The 15,171-nt window shown below is 32.8% G+C and overlaps 1 protein-coding gene and 1 pseudogene across 1 annotated transcript; both read left to right on the forward strand.

Moving 5' to 3' along the window:
• The first annotated feature begins 1,423 nt into the window (after positions 1-1,423).
• Positions 1,424-6,574, forward strand: LOC106373834 (annotated as a pseudogene).
• Positions 6,575-11,791: 5,217 nt separating this feature from the next.
• Positions 11,792-14,187, forward strand: LOC106374874 (LRR receptor-like serine/threonine-protein kinase ERL1). The gene has a single exon (XM_013814800.3). It carries the CDS (start codon positions 12,619-12,621, stop codon positions 14,053-14,055), a length of 1,437 nt encoding a protein of 478 aa, XP_013670254.3. The 5' UTR covers positions 11,792-12,618; the 3' UTR covers positions 14,056-14,187.
• Positions 14,188-15,171: the final 984 nt, after the last annotated feature.

Here is a 15,171-nt window from a genome sequence, read left to right on the forward strand (position 1 = left end):
TGCTAGTTCCTATGATTTCAACCCGTTGGTAACCATATTTCCCACTTAACCAGAACTGTAATCTCCCATGACAAAAAATTTCGTAAATAGTATACCCACATTACGTTTCATTCCCCAAACAACGTACTATTGATGTCGAATGTTTTTTTTTCCTCTTTAAGCCTTCCAAGCAAAATGTACTTCATTTTTGATTCAAAGGTCATTTTCTATAATAAGTCAAACATTTCCTTTTATTGTACAGATACTTTCCGTGACAAAAAGAAAAAATATTTCAATTTTGTTTTTTACATATATTTGTCTTCGTTACTACATAAAGCAAGCTTCGAAAGCTCCGATGCGCGGGAGTATAAGTGAGACAAACTGTCTTTTCTTCTGACAACAACTGACAATCATATCTAAAATAGATATTCCCTACCTACGATACCGATATAGCCTACATATATATCATCACGTTTTCCGCGGGACTTGAATGTAAATTCACATGCTTCTTCCTGTCCGACTACCTAAAGAAAGTTGTTTCTGCATGATTTACTAATAATCTTGTGTTTCGTGTTTTTCTGGCCAATTTGGCCTTTAAAAAAACAATGCAAGACAATGAAATTAAATAAATATCAAAACAGTAAACATATGGCGCGTGTGAAATTTAAGGTTGGTAAAATGACGATATTGCCATGTATAATGGAGGATTCGTCTTATGTGCCGTAGGTGACGTACAATGTTGTAGCTGGCATTAGAGATTTAGTTTGATTTGTTGGTTAAAATTTTCTAAACGACAAGTGTACGACATAAAACTAAATAAATGTTTTTTCCACCATTGTTGTTTTTTTTTCATTCTCTCTTTTCTTCCTCTGTTTCTTTTTTATTCTCTAGTGAATTCAAGTAAACTAATCAAATGTGAGTGGTCTTCATATGCTAAAACCTCTCAATGTGTGATCCTCTGTATTTACCAAAGTGCTCCAAATTAAACAGGAAATAAAAAAGTCTAAGAATTAATGGAATTTTTTTTTATCTTATTAGAGGATAAAACACAATTTTTGCTTTTGAAAATAAAATGGCAGAAGGATACAATTGGGTATATGTAAAGGTGTGTGACTATTGCATGTTCAAAAGAGAGAGAGTAATAGACAATGGAGAGAGAAAACATGTTAGAAAAATTGAAACTTATTGATCTACTCTCTTCCTTCCTTTCTATATCTGATAAGATTTTAACTGAGATGATGGTGGGATCATTAGCGAAAAAGATGAACACGGCTGTGTGCATTGTGCACCTCGTTCCTTCTCATTAATTCAGTGCTTGTCAATCTACGCATAACCAGCATTGAAACATTCAAAAGTTGAACCAGATGCTGTAGATATTTTGATTCATGAGGTTGTTTACTTCACCAGCCCTCGCATGATTCTTCCTAAGTTCTAGGAGTGTCGAGCCGTTACAATGATCCTCCGTAGTTTCCTTGTGCAAATCAACGAGCGAGATCTATCATACAAAACCTCATAGTGTGAAATGTTGGGGGACAATTAACGACATGATTCAATAGGGTAACTGATTTTGTTATTTGATATTATTAGTTCGATGTGTAAATATAATATATATTATCCGCACAATAGTTTTAGTATCCCAGCTACAATATATATTAATTAGACAATAATTTTGGTACCCCAAACATAATAAAATATTAGCCGAACAATATTTTCTTACAATATGGACAATATTTTTGACAGTAGTTTTGGGTGTTAGTTATTTAGTCAGATAAGTGAAATATTATATTTTTCAGCTGCAGGTGCATAGGACCTACGTAGCATGGAATCGTTGGTGGTCATGCGTTTCGTGCTTCCGAAGCGGAACCGGAAACGGAATCGCTCGGAATCGCTCGGAATCGTCATGGAATCACGTTTCGGATAGTGAGACGTTTGGAACCGTAATGGAAGCACGCGATTCAGGATTGGAAGCGTCGATGGATAGTTGACGGAAGCGTCGATGGATATATGTTCAAAAAACTGAAAAATTATTTTGGGCTTTTAAATTTTGATTTGTTTTGTGATCCAATTAGCCCATTATAATAAAAAAAACCCTAGTTACCAAATAATCTAAAAAGATTAAAACTCTTGAGATTCAGTTACCGTAAGAAGCAGTTCTGATATTTCTTCAAGTTCAACCTTTTCCAGATTCTGAGAGAAGAGAAGCGAAGGTACGTAACTCATATATATATAAATAATCAGTTATTGTGCTTTGTTTGATGTGTTGTCACTTGTTTGTCTTTTATGCATGTGGTTTGCATATTCTATTGTTTGATCGTGAGTGTACTAAAGTCATGGCTGCACTTTTTTTGGTTTTCAATTTCAGTGCAAGGAATATTTTAAATATAGTATTATTATAAGTTGCTTTGTGTACGTAGCTTTGTGTGATATTGTTGTAGTCTTTTGTAATTTTATATTTCATATTTGTATTATGTTTGGTAAATTAAGATATTACATATTAGTATTCATATAACTTTTTCACAGGACTAATGTCTCAAGATCCTCTAAACATTGATGAGTCCTCGAACGTGGATGACAAGGCACCTTTGTGGATCTATGTGAACAAAATTGAGAAGTTAGCTGGAGGAGGATCATGGAGGTTTGAATGCAAGTTCTGCAGTAATTCATATGTTGGATCTCATAGTAGAGTTATGACTCATCTGCTGCAAGAGGGAAAAGGAATTAAAGGATGCTTGAAAGTCACTCCTCAACAAAGAGTTAACCTGAAAAAAGCTAGTTGATAATTGCAAAGAGAGGTTAAAGCGTGCAGCTCCCAAAGCAGTTCCACTTCCTTCGTCATCAAGGAACATGTCTAGTTCTTCTCTTGATTATGATATGAGCTACAAAGTTCCAAATGCAACTGAGTCTGATCCAAAGAAGAGAAAAGGTATGGGTCCTTTGGAAAAAGCATTTCAGAATGAAGCTAGGGAGCAATGTGATGGGGAGGTATCTAGGATGTTCTACACAGGTGGTCTGTCTTTTAACCTTGCAAGAAATCCTCACTACCGCAATTCATATGTGCGTGCTTCCCAAATTCCAGGATATGTTCCACCCGGGTATAATGCATTGAGAACTACACTTCTTCAAAAGGAAAGAAAGAACATTGAGATGCATTTGCAACCTTTGAAGAACACATGGAAACAAAAAGGAGTGAGTATATGTAGTGATGGTTGGTCAGATCCACAACGGAGACCAATATTTAACTTGATTGCTGCAAATGAGAGTGGTCCAATGATGTTAAGGGCGATCAATACTCATGGTGAGACAAAAACCGGTGAGATGATTGCAGAGCTGATCATAGAAGGCATAAAGGAGGCTGGGCATGAAAATGTGGTTCAGGTTGTCACTGACAATGCTTCAAACTGTGTAAAAGCTGGTGCGCTTATTTCAGCCAAGTTTCCTACTATTTTTTGGACACCATGTGTGGTTCATACCTTGAACCTTGCTCTGAAGAATATATGTTCACCATTACTGAGCACAAGAAATAATGAAGCGGTGTATGATGCTTGTTACTGGATAAAGTCTGTCAGTGAAGATGTGAATTGGATCAAGAATTATATTATGAATCACGGGATGAGGCTTGTAATGTTCACTGAGCATTGTGATCTTAAGCTCCTAACAATTGCTTCTACAAGGTTAGTTTTCTATATTTTTAATTGAGAGCTTACTTATATTCTTAATTTTTAAGTTAATAATCATTAGTTTTATTTTTACAGGTTTGCTTCCACGGTTGTAATGTTAAAGAGATTCAAAAAAATAAAGACCGGGTTACAACAAATGGTGATCAGTCCTAAATGGGATGATTATAAAGAAGACGGTGTAGAGAGAGCATCTGCAGTGAAGAAAAAGATATTAGATGAGTTGTTTTGGGAGGAGCTTGAATATGCTTTATCTTTCACTTTGCCCATCTATAGCGTGATTAGAACTGCTGATACTGATAAACCTTCTCTTCATCTGGTTTATGAATTGTGGGAAAGTATGATTCAGAATGTCAAGAGAGCTATCTTCAAAAAAGAAAGGAAACAACTTAATGAAGATTCCGTCTTTTGGACTGCGGTGCACTCGATTTTGACTTCTCGCTGGAGTAAGAGTAATACTCCTCTTCATTGTATGGCACATTCTCTAAACCCCAAGTAAGTTTATAAATCTGTTTTTATTCTGTTTTTCTTATCAACTAAGATTTTAATTGTTATATATTTTTGTCGGATCAGTAAGATTTTTGTTGGATGCAGGTACTATAGTTCAGAGTGGCTTGCAGAAGAAGACAGTAGAAAAGCTCCACATCAAGATTTGGAGGTTACTAGAGAAAGAAAAAATTGCATAATCAAGTATTTTCCAAATCAAGATGAAAGGAGAGAGGTTAACGTTGAATATTCTAACTTCTCTTTATGCATGGAGGACTTTGGTAGTGTTGATGTGATTCATGATAGGTTTATCTTAGAACCTTTGAGATGGTGGGCAGTTCATGGATCTTCAGCACCAAAACTTCAAATCTTAGCATTCAAGTTACTTGGACAACCATCTTCATCCTCATGCTGCGAAAGGAATTGGAGTACATACAAGTTCATTCATTCTGCTATAAGAAACAAGATTGTTCCCCAAAGAGCTGAAGATTTAGTATTTGTGCATACTAACCTCCGTCTTCTATCAAGAAGGAGCTCTGCTTATAAAGAAGGCCCTAGCTGTATGTGGGATGTAGGAGGTGATTAATTTGATTCGCTGGATGAGATTAATTTGGGAAGACTTGAGTTTGAAGATCTTTCTCTTGATGAACCAGAATTGGAAGCTGTTTTGTTTGGTGGAGATGGGGAAAATGAGAACAATGATGAGTTCGATATTTGACTTGAAGCTTGAATTTTTTTTTTATGTTATGTTGGTTTTTTTTTGTTAACTTTTATGTTGAACTTTAGTATTTAATTTATGTGTTGGATTTTTATTATTAAATTTTTTTATTTTATTAAGTGCTTCAATATTATATATATATATGTATAAACGCTTCCAACACGTACCCGCTTCCTAAATATTTTAAAATTTTCGATTCTACGCTTCCTTACGCTTCCGCTTCTGCGTCACCGCTTCCGATTCCATGCAGCATAGCATAGGACGCTTGCTAGAAGTAACAACAGTGACTTTAACTTTACACTGTCAAAGGTGGAAAATGTAGATGTAAGAAAAACTGCAACCATAAAATATATACATGTATTTCTATCAGAATGTTTATATCAAGGATTTTCTGCAAAAAACCTTCAATGTGTGTTTTTTTTTTTTGAAAATTAATCCACAAACTCATAAACCCACATGTCAAACCGCAATATAAATTACTTGTGTATTGATGATGTGGCAGCTGTTTACTATTTAACAGAAATCAAAACTATGTTGTTTTGATATCAAACATTAAACTAAAAATATTGCGTCCGGCGCAAATCGAACCCTGCACCCGACCCATTATAACCAGCGAGAAAACCAACTCACGTAACATGATCCTTATATGGGTAGGCGTCTTAATATGAAAGGCTCATTGAATGATGCTGAGGATGAAATGATATTGGGAATGAGAGTGCTAATGAGGATAATAGGGTAAATGACTCTTCTGGTAGTGATTCTGAGGTTGAAGAGAGAGGTGGCGTGATAAAGCAGGATGATTCTTTTGGTATTAGTGATAGTGAAGGTGTTGATTCGATCGTTGATGATAATCCGACAATATTCATGTTGGAGCAACAGTTTTCAAAACTGCTATAACGAAATATGCTGTGAGGAAGAGGAGGGATATCAAGTTTGATAAGTTTGATGGTAAGTGTGTTGTGGAAATTTGTTCAGAAAAGAAATTTCCATGGAGGATCTCATGATCCATTAATAGTAGCATCACTTGAATGTCTAGAGTTGTTGTTATGGTATAAAAAGAGGAGCACAATTGCACATGACAGGGGTAAAGTGTATTTCCTAACAAATAGTAAGATTATAGATATCTACATTGAGGAATTCAGAATTAATCTCAATATCTCAACTACTCAGTTGCAGCAAAAGCTTCAAATGCGCAACATTAATGTGCCAGAAACAATTTGTGAAAGGACAAGACTAAAATGCTTGTAGCAGTTTGACGATGAGCAAGCTCAGTCATTTGCAAGGTTGTTTGACTATGTAGAGGAGTTGAAAAGCATAAATTTTGGATCTACAGTTGAATGTGAGGTAAGGCAGACAAGATTCTATAGGTGTTTATGTGTGCTTTCAGGCGCTTAAAGATGGGTGGAAAGGTGCTTGTAGGAAGATTATCCACATTGATGGTATATTTTTGAAGTGGAGAATGAATGGAATGTTATTAGTAGCATGTGGAAGAGATCCTAATGAACAAACTTTCCCTATCGCATGGGCCATCGTGGAGGTTGAAAATAAAAATAACTTGTTATGGTTTATTGAGCATTTGGTCAAGGACCTAGGCTTAGGGCTAGGTAATGGTTTAACTCTAGCAATTGACCAACAAAAAAGTCTTATATTAGCGGTTCAAGATGTGTTGCCATATGCTGAGCATAGGATGTGTGCTCGGCATGTGTACACCAACTGAAAAAGAAATATGGTGGGGCTGTGTTCGAAGATCTGTTTTGGGGTGCTGCTGATGCTTACTACATAGCACGTTTTGAGAGGAAGATGGAAGAGCTGAAGACGATTTCAGTCGCTGCATATGATGATTTGAAGATTTCTCAGTCTTGTATGTGGTCAAGGGCATTTTTCACAGAATACTCATCTTCTGATGCTTTTGAGAACAACTTAGGGGAGCCTTTCAATGCAGCTATAAGGATAGCAAGAACAAAACCGGTTGTGGAAATGCTTGAAGATATAAGAAGATAGGTAATGATGAGCAATCACAAAAAAAGAGCTGAAGCTGATAAGTGTAGGGCAAACTACACTTATAAATCAGTTGCAAAACTCGAAGAACATATTGAACTTGCAAAGAATTGCAGTCTTTTGAGTTGTGGATTAGGAGATTATGAAGTTGGGTACTTCAATGATAAGTTTTTGGTGAAGATGAGATGTGACATTTTTTGTAGTTGTAGGATGTACAAGATCGGTGGCATTCCTTGCTGCCACATTGTCTCAGCCATGCGTTTAGAGAAAAATGCTGACCAAGACCTGAAAATACTTATATCTAATTGGTTCACCATTGAGAAACTGAAGATATGTTATGCACATCCTCTAAAACCCGTCAATGGCATGAACATGTGGAAGGTAATAACTAATGTGAGGATCAATCCACCTCTGTTTAAGAAACCTCCAGTGAGACCACCAGGTAAAAAGTGAAAGAGAGATAGAGGTGAACCTAGAGAACCACCAAAGATTTCAAAACGAGGAACGAAAGTAGTATGTATCTTCTCTTGTTATGCTTGTTTTGTTGTTTGTATTTCTTCTCTTGTTATTTATGATATTTATATTCTCTTTTTTTCATTTACAGCACTATTGAAATTGTGGCCAAGCAAGGCATAATAAGATGTATTGCAAGAAACATCCTTTCTCAAAACCACCCAAGAATCGACCTGGAAGGCCACACAAGGAAGTAATTACACATGTTTCACCTTGTCTATTTATTCATGCACCGGAAGGCACACCTGGAAGCCGAAGGACATGGTTTGCCTCTGCCTCACAGCCTGAACATGACGTCCCAAGTCTCTCAACGGGACTCCCAAAACGAGGGCCTGGAAGGCCTAGGAAAAAGCTCTCAGAAGGCGTCTACATCATCGCATTTTGTAGTATCATAAGTAATTTTTGGTTTTGAAGTTAATGTATGAGATTTATATTCTTGTATTTTAATTTTATTTCCAATTGTGTTTCTTCTATTCATTTTGAAGTAAAGCATATAAAATTATGATTATTTGTTTAGGTTAAATATTTAAATATTTTAGAGAGAATTTGCTGAATATACATACATAACTGGTGTCAAAATTAGTAATATACACATGATTTAACATGTGTAGATTACTCTATAATTCTTACTTTGGATTTTTAAATACTCTTTCTTACACTCTTTTTCTTCTTACACAATCTTACACTCTCTTTCTTCTTACACATTCTTAGACTCTCTTTCTTCTTACACTATTTTTCCTCTTATATTTTCACACTCTCTTTCCTCTTACACTTTTACATCATTTTTCCTCTTTCATATCTATTCCCACGACTTTAACTTTTATTTTACACTCCTCTTCTTCTTATTTTCCTTCTCTTTCCTCTAACCGAATATGTAAAACAAAAGAAATCTAAAATTTAATAAAATTGAAAATAAATATTATTGTGTAATTAAGTAAGTTTTTTTTTTTTGACGTCAAAAGGCCATTCTATTACTCAAACTTGAGGTGGTCTGGGTAACCAAACCGGAATAGAACAACCAATAAAAAGTAACTCCCTATGGAAGGATCTTGCAGTCTTAGCTAAAAAATCTGAAATCTGATTGCGCGCCCGTGGAACATGAATGATGCTGAAGTCCGGAAAGCATATCTGTAATGTCTCTATTCGTAATTAAGTAAGTTAAGTGATACTTGTGGCACATTAACAATATATACTATATGTTAAGATGCTTATTTGATTAGCAAGTTAAGTGTTACATGTGGCGCGTTAAACAAATCAGTAACATAATAACACTATTTATAATTTAGGCTTTTACTATTATAACCTAGCAAGTTAAGTGTTCATGTTTCTTTTACTCGAACATAAATAATATTTATATGTGGTAACTAGTTATCGGCCATTGTTACACATTAAATTTTACTATTATGCCTCTAACAATTCTTTTTTTTATCAAGGAATGCCTCAAACAATTTTAATAGTAAGGATTTAAAACATCATATTTTTAATTAGTTAATAATATAGATATTATTTAACAAAAAAAATAGTTGCTATCAAATTTAAATATTTGAGTTGGTTTGCTCGTCTAATATCATGTATTTTCAAGAGAAACAGATGGGTCCCGTTGATTGGTTTAATTCTCTGGATAAAGTCATGTTTTGATGGTCTCTCTCTCCACCTGACTGACATTTTCCAGACACTATATAAGGGTTAGATTATAGGTTATATGGATAAAACTGGAATCAAAATTATTTTCTAGTTATGAAGGATACTTCTTTAATTATGATCACACCAAGGACTATGGGAGCCGGTTATAGAATTTACTGAATATACATAACTGGTATCAAAATTAGTAATATACACATGATTTCACATATGTGTAGATTGCTCTACCATTTTTACTTTAGATTTCCAAAAATACCCTTCCTTACACTCTCTTTCTTTTTACACATTCTTACGCTCTCTTTCATCTTATACATTCTTACACTCTCTTTCATCTTACACATTATTACACTCTTTTTTTTTTCTTACACTATCTTTCTTCTTATATTTTCACACTCTACTTTTTCTTACACTTACACTTTCACATTCTCTTTCCTATTTCATATTTGTTCCCACAATTTTACTTTTACACTCTTCTTCTTCTTATTTCCTTCTCTTTCCTCTAACAAATGTAAAACAAAAAATATAAAATTTGTTAAAATTGAACATAAATATTATCGTGTAATTAAGTAAAGTAAGTGATACTTGTGGCACCTTAACAATATATATAGTAGGAAAAATTGCTAGAACGGAACTAAAATTCAACATGGTTGTCCCTTTGGTATAATACCATCATTAAATTGTTGTTTTAGTATAATCTTTTCATAATCTCAAAACTAACCCATGATTAATAAAATTAATAATAACAAAATACATTCTAAAAGCATTTGAATATTAAAAAACGAATTAAAGTAAAATTTCATTAAAAAAATATATATATATATATATATATAATTTTAAGTCAAACTTTTAGAATATATTAATAAAAATAAGATATTTAACGTTTTTATATTAATATAAAATTTTTGATATAAACAATTGAATTCAAAATAATTATATAAATACATAGATTAATGAAAATAAATGAATATATTAATAAAAATATAATTAACATAAAGAGCGCACAAAAAAAATTAATTTTTTTATAAACTGTACATTTAAATTACAGATATTTCCAAAATATATACTAAAAGTTTTAGTCGATATTTAACAATTTCTAGTGTATATTAACTATTTTATAAATTATTTAAATATCTTAAAGTCTTATTAAATATTTTAAATGTTTAATCATATTTGATAAATAATTTATACTTAAAAAGTTATAATAAGTAACACTTATATACTAATATTCTTATGATACTTATATACATAAATTCAATTATTACTTTTCATATATAATGTTAATTAAAAAAATATATTCTCATGCATTGAATGGACAATATCATTTATATATTCCCCGTGATAACACAATTGAATTTCAAATAATTATATAAATAAAAATAAAAATAAAAATACGTATATAATTTTTAGTCGATATATGTTTGTAAATATAACAAAAAATGTTGAATATATATATATATATATATGTGTGTGTGTTTGTAAACATATCAAAAATCTAAAATATATGTTTCTAACGTCTTAGGCAAGCACATAGATTGCAAATATTTTTAGAATATTTTTGTGACCAAATATACACGTTTTAGGAAGTTTGAATATTTCATATATTTTTAGAATATTTTCTTAACTGAAATTTCCTAAATTTTTGCGAAATTCAGGTTTTCTTATTAGTAGAAGACACTTTCTACCATGCGTAGAACAAAGACAAAAATGTTTAGATTTCATATTCTGGAAGTTGTAGAATACATAATAAAAGTAGAAGATGCATTCTACGGAAAAGTAGTTATCTTTACAATTAGTAGAATTCACATTCTCCATATTTAAAATTTCAAATAAAAGTAGATTGTTGGTTTTAAGAAAAATAGACGGACTTTTTTAATCTAGAATTCACTTTCTACTGATCCATTTTCCGTAGAAGATGAATTCTACTTTTAGTAGAAGTTAATTTTAAAATTTAATTTATTAAGTTGTTTAACCAAAAAAAAAATCAGTTTGTGTATATGGGTGTTTTATTAATTGTTTCCATTTTTACAATTTTTTTTGATTCATTTAACTATTTATTTCATTAACTTTTAGAATTGGAAAAGTTAGAAGAGAGAAAAAGTGGACAAATTTTTTTTTATACCAAAGGGACAACCATGATGAATTTTTGTTATGTTTTGGCAATATTTTCTATATACTATATATTAAGATATTTATTTGATTAGCAAGTGAAAAGTTACCTATGGCGCGTTAACAAATCAATAACATAATAACAATATTTATAATTTAGTATTAGTTATTAATCTAATATATTATTTATCCTGTAATATATAAGTTAGTTACTAAAATTTAAATTAACGAGTAAAATAAAAAAGTTAGCATGCAATAATCGTTATTGTAGGCTGTTAATAATTGATGTATCATTCAAAAGATATAGTAGCTATTAACATAGGTATTAGCTCTTAAATATCATGTAGTACATATAATAAAGAAACATACATATTAACATAGATATAATATTTTGTTTTGCACGGTAACATATATTAACTGATAATTCTCATGTTGTTTTTCACTGGAACATAAATCATATTTGTATGTGGTAACTAGTTATCGGCTATTTATAATTGTAACACGTTAAACTTTACTATTATGCCTCGAACAGTTTTTTTAATCAACCAATTCCTCTAACAGTTTTAATAGTAAGGATTTAAAATTTTATATTTTTAATTAGTTAATAATATTATTATTATTTAACAAAAAAAAAAGTAAAATAGTTGCTATCAAATTTGAATCATTGAGTTAGCTTACTTGCCTAATATCATGTATTTTCAAGAGAAACAGATGGGTCATGTCGATTGGTTTAATTCGCTGGATAAAGTCTCTTTTTGCACTTGACTGACATTTTCGAGACACTATATAAGAGTTAGATTATAGGTTATAGGGGTAAAACTGGAATATAAATTATTTTCTAGTTATGAGAAGTACTTCTCTAATTATGATCACATCTAGAGCTATGGGAGCTAATTATCTCAATATTTTAAATAATATTTATTATTAGTATATTTAGTTAATATAATTACTAAAATACTTTGGTTTTTGGTTCGGTTTGGTTTAAACCAAATCAACCGAACGATTTGGTTGATAAAATCTATAACCAAATGGTTTAGACATATGCTTTGGTTTGGTTTGGTTTGGTTCTGTTTTCTTGTCCCCTACTTAAATGTGACCATTTTTGCAAGTTTTCTCTTTTTTCATTCATTTCTGTTGGTTGCCACAACTTAACCAGTTAACCTACTTCTTATACAACAAAATAACCCGGATCATTTGCTTCTCGCATAATTTTTTTTAATTTCTTGCAACTGATCGTCTTTTCGCACAAGTTGCTGTATAGGATAATGAAATCAACCTTGCTCTCTAAGGGCAAGACAACGTGGCATGTGAAACGGACATACCACTTTCTGCCACATGCAAATGAATAGGTCAAAATCGTGGACTTTGACTTTCCAGCTCTCAAGTCGTCTCCTTCCCTCTATAAGTAGCTAACAATAGCTTCTCTCAATCCCCAGCTCTCAAGGAGTCTCCTTCCATCTACAAATAGCTAACAATAACTTCTCTCAATCCCACGATATCACCATGAACTATTGCTCCTTCACTCTCTTCGTATTTTCCGCCACTATCTTTCTCCAGAGTTTAAACCCTAGCGGAGCCGCCACATGTCATCCTGATGATGAGGCGGGTCTTTTAGCTTTCAAAAAGGGTATAACACGAGATCCTTCTGGCATTCTCAGCTCATGGAAGAAAGGTACTGCTTGCTGCTCCTGGTACGGTATCGCTTGCGTTAACGGTGACCGTGTCACCATTCTTTCACTAGTCGGATTTCCCAAGAAACCCGAACGCTCCCTCTCCGGCACTCTCTCGCCTTCGCTGGCTAAACTCCAGCACCTCGAAGTGATTAGCTTAGGAGGTCATGGGAACATCACTGGATCTTTTCCGCAGTTCCTTCTCCAATTACCGAAGCTTAGATACGTAAACATCGAGAATAACCGTCTCTTTGGTCCCCTTCCTTCCGACATCAGCATGCTAAGGCAGTTGGAAGATTTGTTTCTTCAGGGAAATAAGTTCACCGGTCCAATACCGAATTCTATATCAAATCTGTCTCGGTTATCTGGTCTCTTTATTGGCGGTAATCTCCTAACCGGAACTATACCCTTAGGGGTTGCTAATCTCAAGCTAATGCAGAATCTGAAACTCGGCGGCAACCGCCTCTCCGGCACCATACCAGATATTTTCGAATCCATGACGGAGCTCAAATTTCTCGATCTCTCCGGCAATGGATTCTCCGGAAAACTTCCTCGGTCTATTGCATCACTCGGACCGACACTCCTGCTCCTTGACCTGAGCAAAAACAATCTCTCTGGGACAATTCCAGAATATATATCAAGATTCAACAAGCTCGAAAAGTTGAATCTCTCCAAGAACCGCTTCTCCGGAGTCGTCCCAAATGGTTTGGTCAATCTGACCAATATAAACAATCTTGATCTCTCTCACAATCTTTTAAATGGTCCATTTCCTGCCTTGAACGTTAACACCATTGGGTTTCTTGATCTCTCGTACAACCAGTTTCACCTCAAAACGATTCCAGAGTGGGTTGCCTCATTACCGAGCATCTTCTTGTTGAAACTAGCAAAATGCGGGATCAAGATGAGCATAGAAAATTGGGAGCCAGCGGCACCCTTATACTACCATTACATTGATCTGTCGAAAAACGAGATCTCAGGGAGTCTAGAAAGGTTCCTTAACCAGACAGAGTATCTGCTTGAGTTTCGAGCAGCGGGAAACAAACTTAGATTCGATATGGGGAGGTTGACGTTCGCAAAGACGCTGAAAACCTTGGATCTGTCAAGGAATTTGGTATTCGGGATGGTGCCAGAAACTGTGGCCAGTCTGCAGAGACTGAACTTGAGCCAAAACCATCTTTGCGGAAAGCTTCCGACAACAAAGTTCCCGGTTAGCGCATTCGCCGGCAACGACTGTCTCTGTGGCGCTCCACTCTCTCCTTGTTTACTTTAGAGGCAAGAAAACTATATATTTGCAATGTATTTGCATTCACCGTGACATTTGAAGTTTGCTCCAAAAATGATTGGTATTTGTAACAAATAAAATAGAATTTTAAGTTCTCAATATTTAATCATTTTAAAGATATTTCTGTTATGAGTACAAAAATGAGATATTGAAGAAACTAAAATAAGAATCATTTATATATTAATCGAAGAAGCATTACAACATTCAAAGTGGTCATTCAAAGTGGCCATGTGTCACCATTAGGATAATTCTTAAAATCCTTAGGTTTGTCCATATAAACATATATTATATTTTTTATCAAACGAACTATCAAACTGATTAGTAGTGTACGAAAAATATTCTATATTTTCCTTAAATTAAAACTATGAAATTAACTAATATGATTAATATATATATGATAATTAATAATTTTGAATTATAAAGATTTGATAACATTTTTTGTAGAGAAAAAGACTAGGATAGCACCAAACCAAGTTTTTGTTCCCAAAGTAGCACTCAAGGTTCAAAGTCACAAAAATAGGTTTCATTAAAGAGGTAAATATACACTTATACCCCTTGGGTTAATTAATCCAAACCTTAGGGTTTAGAGTTAAGGAGTAGGGTTTTGGAATTAGGGTTTAAAATTTTATAAAAAATAAATACTAAAATAAAAAATAAAACTTTTAAAAACAGTTTCAAAATGTATTTTTAAATTATAAAAAGAAAATTTGAAAAAAAAATAAAAAAAAAATTTCGAAAAAAAAAAATTTCAAAAAATAAAAGATAAAAATTTTGAATCTGAAAACATATAATCTGAAACTATAAAAAAATTTTTTTTTTTCATTTTATTTATTTTTATTTTATTTATTTTTATTTATTTTGTTTGTTTATTTAATTTTAAACCAAGGGTATTAGAGATATTTTACCCTTTAATGAATTTTTATTTTTGTGACTTTCTCCTTCTAATGCTATTTTTTGAGACATAAACTTCAAAAGGTGCTATTAATGACAATTGCCCTTTTTTGTATTCTCTATCATTTTTGTTTAATTTTATATTATTAAAAAATTTAACTGATTACATTAACCATATACTAAAAATTATATTTATTCTTATATGATATATTT

Source organism: Brassica napus, chromosome A5 (genome assembly GCF_020379485.1).
Source record: "Brassica napus cultivar Da-Ae chromosome A5, Da-Ae, whole genome shotgun sequence".
Taxonomy (NCBI): domain Eukaryota; kingdom Viridiplantae; phylum Streptophyta; class Magnoliopsida; order Brassicales; family Brassicaceae; genus Brassica; species Brassica napus.